Consider the following 8,981-nt stretch of genomic DNA (forward strand, 5'->3'; position numbering starts at 1 on the left):
GCCTAAGCCATGCCACCACATACTTTTATCATTTACATTTTCACTGTTAAAAGAATGTCATTAACAAGCACTGAGCACTCTTGTGTCAGCTCAACCTCATGCTGATAAAGGGCATTCAGGGTAGCTAATTGATATTTAGATCTAGCTATTGATCTTAGTCAGAGATGGATGGGTGGGATGGGGGTCTTACTGCTTAATAAGTTTGCAGAAACTATAGGAGACTGGAACCCTGTAGGGAGCAGCTCTGTTTCAACATAACACCCATTTCACAGATAATGCAAAAGCTTTACTGATGAGATGCTTCTGCTGAATTTCCTAAAGTTTAAATATATGTTTTCAGTTAGAAAGTGATACATGTCGGATTTGGATTCTGATATCTTACGTTGTCCTAGGATAATAAAATATTGCATCACATTGCACATAGTGATGACATACATAATAATCCGGTTTATTAATCAAGATTGTTGGTATCCTAATGATTTTATGGTTAATTTGTAGTATGTAGGCTACAAACCGTTGTCCCCAACACTTATTCAACTTGCGGTTTTCTCATTGTATCCACTAGGTGTCAGTGTAATGAACTTCCTCGACATATCAAAACTCGTTGACACAGAAACCTTAACGAAATAAAGTGCCTTTTCCCTATAAACTGTGGTGTTTTCCAAACAAATTTTTATTAAGATATGCACTACAGGTATAATGTAACAAAATAAAAGATTATATGACTCACTACAGTCAGCGTTCAAAATAATGTCAGTAAATGCTGTATTATTTACATTTACAAAATGAGGTTTGATGTTCCGCATGTGTTAATTTACAATGTTTCTGTTTTGCTCGTAAGACACAGACCAACACATGCAAGTATTGTAATTGCTCTCTCCTATACTTGCTCTCACAAATATGGCTTGTGTTACCGATAGTAAAAGAGACAGATGTTGATCATTAAACATTTAACAGCATTTTGCTGTGTAATGACACAAGTGCATGTAAAGCAATCCATTCTTCTTCATTTAATCTCCACTATTAAACTGAAAGAGATTTTTACAATATGTTTAAAATGTACAAAATATAGGCTACCATTTTAACTGTAAAATTAGAAGCCACATACTTATGTATGCAAAACTGTTTCACAAAAAAAATCATATCATGAAAGGAAAATAAATATATATTCATAAAAGCACATAAAAGTGAGGTCTATTGCTGTATCCTTTGGCTTTGGATGAATAGTTACACAGATGCCTTGCGACTTGCTTCTTGTTCACTTGTGGAGTTCAATGTGTCATTAGGCAAAATAATAATAATAAAACACACATACACATAATTTTCATGTTTATATTCACATCACTCTTATTTTCTTAATTTGTGTGTATTGCTATGTTTATACATGTATAAATCATGTGGAATCCATCCAATCTGGTCCATTCTGAGAATGGTTAATGTCCTTTTCTTTCATCTCTTTCCCTTCTCAATGTTCCTTCTCTCTCTTGAGATGTTGATGAGATCTGGACACTGTCACTTATACAAATCTGAAAAGTAACAGAATGCAGATACAAAATTAGATTCACATGAAGTAATATCAGTTGTTTAGGAAGCTGAATAAGAACCAGCAAAACACACAAAAATTACTAAAGCCACTTTTAAAAGGTATAAGATGAAAATTATTTTACAAACATGTGTCTTCCTCTTCATTGAAGATGTTGACAACATAGCAGGCAAATACAAATCCCAGGGCCTACATGCAAACAAACAAAGCATCAGTAAAGTCACACACAAGGCACTTTTTAAAATCTATTTCTATATTGGTGTATATGGATGAATCACAGAAAACTTTAAGCAAAAATTAAGAAAAAATGTTCAATTGTAGGTAGCAAAGTTGCTATGCCTGACACAGCAGCATTGTTGTGAGAAATGTTCAGGAAACCTGTTTGAAAACAGTCATTATTTCTGCACACTTCAGCTTTAAACGTCTTCAGTTTTAGGGTCTTACAGAAATGAACAGTTGCAGGGCGCTGTGCATAACTTCAATGTACTGATACTCCAACACACAGCCCAGCTCAGAGACCAGAGCAGGACTTTCCAGATGCTGCCATCTAGTGGTTGGGAGGTTTCTGTTCTCACAGCCTGGACCGTTGTCCTTCCACCATGAACGGTAAGACGAAAGTCCCAATGACAGGTAATTGCTGTCCTGCAAGAGCACAGCATTCTGAATTTCAGTTTCGGTACTGAGGAAACATGCGGTGCAAGTTTAAAATGTTGTTTAATCCTGTTCATCTGTGATTTGTAAGCTTATACCACAGTGATGATATCATTTCATACCAATGGCACTTATGTATGTGAACTTGGTCTAGCACTAGACTGACCCATATGAGTAATGGGGCTCTTTACCTTTGAAAGTCCTCCAAGGTCTAGATAAAGGCAACAGATAAAGACATTCCAAGTCACCCAAAACATGGTCCAGACTATATACTAAAAGAAAAGGAAAGAACATATGGACATCAGAGTTTTTAAAAATTCAATCGGAACCACTTCTCGTTAACTTCATTAAACAAAAATCCATATGTAAACAACCAAATTACTGTATTAGCTATAGTTTGGGGTGGGTGATGTATTTTTAAAGATATCTCCTATGCTCACCAGCGCTGCATTTATTTGATCTAAAATACAATAAACAGCAATATTGTGAAATTTTATTACAATTTAAAATATCTGAATTTTGCTTTCTATATATTTTAAAATGTAATTTATTTCTGTGATGGCAAAGCTGAATTTTCTTCAGTGTCACATGATCCTTCAGAAATCATGCTGATTTTATGCTCAGGAAACATTTATTATTATCATTTTTGAAAATAGTTGTGCTGATTTATATTTTTCTGGAAACTGTGATATATTTTTTTCAGAATTCTTTTGATGAACAGAAAGTTCCAACAGCATTTGTAATAATCTGTTGTAAGATTATAAACATATTTACTGTCATATTTGATCAGTTGAATGCATTCTTGCTAAATAAAAGCATTAAAAAAAAAAAAACTTACTAAACCCAACCTTTTGAATGGAATTTATTTATTAGTTTCTTGTTAAAGAAATTAAAACATATAATATCAATCAATTAAAATGTATTATTGAATTTAATAATTTTTTTAATGAATTTGTTCATTTAGGTATTTTTGTAATCTTTTTATAGTTAGTACCAGTATTTTATAAATAATAAGTATAAATAATGTATTTTATGAATAATTGTTAATAATAATAGTTATTTTACATTGTTGTTGTAATAAAACAAGTTTTATTAAATACTATATTATTTAACATACCAATGAAATTTCAAAAGTTACAAAAAATGTCATGAGGTAAATACAGTACACACCAAAACTACATAGCGGGGCTTATACTGGACTGTCCCAAACAAGCCCAATATCACCACAATGACATGCAGGAAGTTGACAAGGATGGGTGCCCACTGGTAACCTAGAAAGTCGAACACCTGTCTCTCCACAGCAGTGATCTAGAAAAAAAAGACAGAAAGCATGATCTGATCAAGATCTCTACACCTTGCTAAAACAGTAAAACCACCAGCTACTTTGCATCTACACAACCAAAAAAAACACCCTCATGCTGCCCCAAACACAATAATGATGGAGACCCCATCTCTCTTTCCCAGAGACACACAATCAAAACCCCCACCTCTGTTTTTCCACATGCTGGCTTTTTACTCAGGGTTGCCAGGGTAACAGAGCCAATGGGGTATAAAGCGTGTGACAGAGAAACAGAGAGTGAGAGGTGGAGAAAAAGAAAAGGAGGGCGGGAGGGAGAAAGGGTGAGCGAGAGGAGATGAGGGACCTCCTTAGAGGTCAGAGGCTCAGTGAGAGGAGATGTATGATTCAGAGGGGAGGTGCTGGGTGTGGGGGATGCTGCTCCTCTCATAAAGCTTCACTGCAGCAGTCATAAACCCTCTCTCTGCCACTAAACACCCATCCCCCATACAATCTCACTCTGTATGCCATAATGCTGCTGTGTACCAGCTGTTCCCAGAGGTTCCACCTCAAATCAACCATTCGTAGCATGTCTTTGCCACAGTCCCCATCCACTGTGTTCCAGCATGAGGTGCTTGACTTTAACCAGCCAAACATAAAACAGTGAGATTTTTCACAGATACAGATGAGCTATCTGCTTTTGGTAACAGACATCTGCATTGCAAACTCAGATTATACAATATATATCCATCTTGGTAAATCTAATTCATAAATGTGGACAGTCTCCAACTCATTTGAAATATTTAAAGGAAATATGAAACCACCATTGCACAGAGCAACAGTGGCTGAACCTGTTGAGATAGCTGACATGACGGATGAATGTTCTGCCAAGATTTATAGATGCCAAATGTTACACAAACTTGGACATGGTATAGCAGACATGCAGCAGACCTCTCTTTTTCTATTCACTGGCAGTAAAAGGTGTGAAATGATAAATTGAATTTGTTAAACCAGTTAAACCATACAGCTATATTTTCTTTTTGAGCCATCCTGAGATCAAATGTACACAACTGTAAAGACTAATAACTGCATGTGTCTGTTCTGCACTGTCTTACTCAATCTTCATCATTTATTTAGTAGGTGACAGTATTTTTTTTAAAAAAAGGTCAAGGCTGAGTTAATCCAATGAGATTATAGTCCAAATGTGGTGTCATATCAGATTGCTAATACATAATGCTGACTTAAAAATATATAACTGAATAAGCATCTCCACTCTTTCTTTCATGCACATTTACACAGGCAATAGAAAGAAAGGAAAGACAGAAAAGCTAAGGTTAGACCAAAGTTAAAAGCTATACAAATGTTAAGCAGAATAACAGCAGGGATGTAGGTCACTGTCTCTGTTGGTGTTCAGCACAGAAACAAGAGGGTTTCCTCCTGTGGAGAACACAAGTGCAACTACTGAACTGAGATGACCAGATGAACCCAATATATCACTTTGTGAGAGGAGAAAAGGATCTCACACCACTGAAATACCATGTGCAATCAATGAGCTAAATATGCATTAAACACACATTAAAATAAACATTTGTGACCCTGGACCACAAAACCAGTCTTAAGTCGCTGGAGTATATTTTTAGCAATAGCCAAAAATACATTGTATGGGTCAAAATTATTATTTTATGCCAAAAATCATTAGGATATTAAGTAAAGATCATGTTCCATGAAGATATTTAGTGCATTTTCTACTGTAAACATGTCAAAACTTAATTTGTGATCAGTAATATGCATTGCTAAGAACTTCATTTAGACAAATTTAAAGGTGATTTTCTCAGTATGTAGATTTTTTTGCACCCTCAGATTCCAGATTTTCAAGTAGTTGCCCTACCATAACAAACCATACATCAATGGAAAGCTTATTTATTCAGCTTTCAGATGATGTAGAAATCTCAATTTTGAAAAATTGACACTTATGACTGGTTTTGTGGTCCAGGGTCACATTTAAGCATGTTTACATATAAGGAAAGCTATACACTACGTGCACAACAAACACAGCTATACATAATACACTATAAAATAATGTAGGCCTATTATTTGCACTTCAGTTCTCATTGTAGTCTTATATTGCAAAAAAAAAAAGTGGTCTAGTTTTGTGTGTTCTCCTTTACAATAATTACTTTTTATAGTAGATAACTGTCCAAAAGTGTTTATGTGCAGCCATATTCTGACGAGGTAAACAAACGCTTCCAATATAACGTTATAGCAATCAAAAGTAGGCCTATGCGTAGCCTACAATTATAGTCTATGTATGTAATAATTATATATGAAAAACTACGGTTATTGGCACAAAACCTTTCTTCTCTCAAACAATGTACTATTTAAAAGACTGCAGACTTTAAGACTTGAGATGTTCAGAAACTCGTCTCGAAGTTAATATCACAACGTAAAATTTCATATACAATGACAGATTAATAAATTAGATACAAAATTGCAGCGAGTAGACCCTTGTTTTTACTACAACTCTATAACGCACTTACCAGCTGAAGAGCGCAGAAGAACATCAACATGCACCTCCCCGAGCAGCAGCCCATCTTCACTATTCTCTTCGGTATAAACGTAAAACTCAAAATGGTAAATAAAACAGATTCATTTTTGAGGTAGGCTATCCTGTTTTTAGCGGTATTTTTCAGTAGGCTATGCTTCCTTTACAATGGGCTGTGATCATAGCTGTACTATAGCACATAGGGTTAAGAACAATATGAAGCGGTAGGCGGGGGTAAAGAGGGTGAGATCGGGGGTAAATAAAATGGGGTGGGTCCTTTAAATACAGCCACCGCCTCCCGGTGCGCTGTCGAGGAGGAGCGGCAGGTGGAGCACTAGCGGCTGGAAGAGTTGGTAAATGATTAGATTTACCTTCCATAGAAATCCAGATCTGACTATCATTAACACTACTGGATTGTTATAAAGTAGGGGGCTAACTAATATTGAAGATTCAGCCTTCACATACACTTTGTTTGTTATTTTAGCCTATACAGAATATTTTCAGAGGCAAGTTTAAGGTGAATGATTTTGTAGAAACCCAAGCTTACCGCATAGTAGTTAATTACAAGGGGGGTAAAACTCAGTAAGGTTATGGTTAGTAGTTATTTATTGCATAACGTCCGAGCTGCTCATTTTCATTCACCATAAAGGAATGGTACGGCTGGAAACTAAGATTTTTCTGTGTGCAGTGCCTTAAATTTAAACCATAGGCTAGGCCTAATTGTTATGTAAGTTCAAAAGACTTTAAATGCACAAGTCTAGTTCTTGGTGCCTTTTTAGGGTTTCCCAACCACTAGTCCCCATCCACTTTGATTGTATGGAAGAGAGTAGTTTGGACATTCTGCTTCTGTAGGCTAGATTAGATTAGAAATCTTTATTGTCCACACATGTGGAAATTCATCTTCAGCCCCACAAAAACATATACCGCAAACACACTTAACTTCACAGTCCAATACAACAAACACACAGAACATACAAGAACGTCCTACCCCAAGAATCACAGACACATGAAACACAAGATAGGTATATAGAAATTATGACAATAACACTAAAACCTCATATAGATAATAATAAATAACTCAATAATATTAACAAACAAACAACAGCAATTAATTACATATACATAAACCTGATTATATATAATTTATTTAATAAAGTAACAGCAAATGGTATAAAAGATTTCTTGAAAATATTTCTTGTTGCTATGGGTACCCTGTATTGTCTGCCTGAAGGAAGTTTTTCAAATTCATGTTGGAGAGGATGGGTGGAGTCCTGAACTATTTGTGAGGCTTTCCTCCTGGTCTGGTTTGTATACAGTTCCACCAGCTGCCTCTGGGGGTCTAATATAATTTTACTGGCTATATTAATAATCTTTGTGATCTTACTTTTACTTCTAGCCCCCAGATTCCCATACCAGCAGGTGATGTTATAAGAAATAATGCTTTCCAGCAAACTGGTGTAAACCATCCTCAGGAGTCCCTTACTCACATTAAAACTATTTAGTTTCCTCAAAAGAAACAATCTTTGGCTTGCCTTCTTATAAATATAGTCTGTGTGCTCAATAAAATTTAAGCTACAATCTAGGATAATCCCTAGATATTTAAAACTATTTACAATCTCAACATGTCGGCCCCCTATGATTGGCTGACATGTAGGTTGCCCTTTCTTAATACTGACAACAAGTTCCTTGGTTTTAGAAGCATTTAGTGACAGAGCACTCTCCTCACACCATGCCACCAGGCGGTCTATATGCTCAAAGTAGGCCCTTTCTAACTCCCCCTTTCCTCTGACCATAAGACCAACCATAGCCATGTGATTGGCATACTTGAACAATCTAAAATTACTTTCACAAATCTGCGTTTCATTTATGTACACAGAAAACAATGCAGGTGATAACACACAACCTTGGGGGACTCCGTCTTCTTCAGTATTCCACAGAACAAAATAATAAAGTCACATGGGTTTGGAACAACACTGTTGAAATCATTTCTTTGTAGCCTACTCCATTTACTTACCTGAGCAAACACTGAAAACTCAACGCGAACACAAACATCAGTATACATCATATAGGCCTATGCAAAATTGCACCATAAGCAGTTATCTACACACTGGGTTTCCTTAGGATTTGTGTGTATATGTTTTTGTGTGTGAACTTTTTTAGATGTCAGCCTTGAGGTTGCATTTTTCATCATTTGGATGCCCCCCTACTTGACTAGCCCCTGCAGTGCCCAGCCATGTTCAGCACACATCACCCACCTGAACACAGCTGCCTGCTGTAGTGAGTATACGCTTGCTGGCACGGTCCGTAGTCCCACAGATGGGTGATTAACAGCAGGGTGCAGGGGTTTAGGTCTGTGAGTCTCAGTATGTGCTGATAAACAAATTTTCTATCTTTAGAGAGAGCTGTAGGTTTGATGGGTTGGCATCTAGAACATGTTTGTGAATCTTTGCTCTCCTTTTGAGCCCATATGTCTCTCTGTGTTTGTATAGCCTATATAGATTATTTTTATCTTGTAGCAAAGTTTGTAGGTTGATTAAATGTACAATGCAAAACATACTATTATGACATGAAATGAACCGTTCCTGTTGTGCAAATTAAACTATATAACATTAAATTAACCATTTATACAGCATGTTGGGAAGACACAAACTACCTAACAATAGATATTCTTTATATTGATGCTTCCATTAAGAGTCTTTAACACGCATGTACATTTTTGGATTGTATAAATGATTTTTTCATAATGGAGAAGGGTTCTCTAGATTATTCAAATGTTTTTTACACTTAGACACTGAAAGGCTCTTTGGGGGATACAAAAATGTGTTCCTGCTGCGAAAACCCCCTTTTGGAACCTTTAATTTTAATGTTGATTATGTTGGCCAAATATTGTTCAAGATCATTCAACCATTCAACCCTGTTACCCAGGTTACTACAGTAAAAAAATCTGTCATTAATGAAACATGTTCAGA

General features: G+C 36.0%; 1 protein-coding gene across 1 annotated transcript; it reads right to left on the bottom strand.

Annotated features, from left to right (window-relative positions):
• Positions 1-664: 664 nt before the first annotated feature.
• Positions 665-6,231, bottom strand: nkain5 (sodium/potassium transporting ATPase interacting 5). Its single transcript, XM_058785130.1, has 6 exons — positions 6,008-6,231; positions 3,365-3,502; positions 2,386-2,466; positions 1,988-2,185; positions 1,672-1,732; positions 665-1,526 (listed from the first exon to the last, which is right to left on the bottom strand). The coding sequence occupies exons 1-6, from the start codon at positions 6,059-6,061 to the stop codon at positions 1,513-1,515; spliced, it is 546 nt and encodes a 181-aa protein (XP_058641113.1). The 5' UTR covers positions 6,062-6,231; the 3' UTR covers positions 665-1,512.
• Between the last annotated feature and the right edge of the window lie 2,750 nt (positions 6,232-8,981).

The sequence above is a fragment of the Onychostoma macrolepis genome, chromosome 08, assembly GCF_012432095.1.
Source record: "Onychostoma macrolepis isolate SWU-2019 chromosome 08, ASM1243209v1, whole genome shotgun sequence".
NCBI lineage: Eukaryota > Metazoa > Chordata > Actinopteri > Cypriniformes > Cyprinidae > Onychostoma > Onychostoma macrolepis.

Excerpts from the sequence above, each read along its gene's own strand:
- nkain5 (XM_058785130.1), bottom strand. The coding sequence starts at position 6,061 with ATGGGCTGCTGCTCGGGGAGGTGCATGTTGATGTTCTTCTGCGCTCTT. Across the intron at positions 3,503-6,007 it reads TCTTCTGCGCTCTTCAGCTG|ATCACTGCTGTGGAGAGACA; the intron begins GTAAGTGCGTTA and ends TTTTTTTTCTAG. Across the intron at positions 2,467-3,364 it reads AGCCCCGCTATGTAGTTTTG|TATATAGTCTGGACCATGTT; the intron begins GTGTGTACTGTA and ends CTTTTCTTTTAG.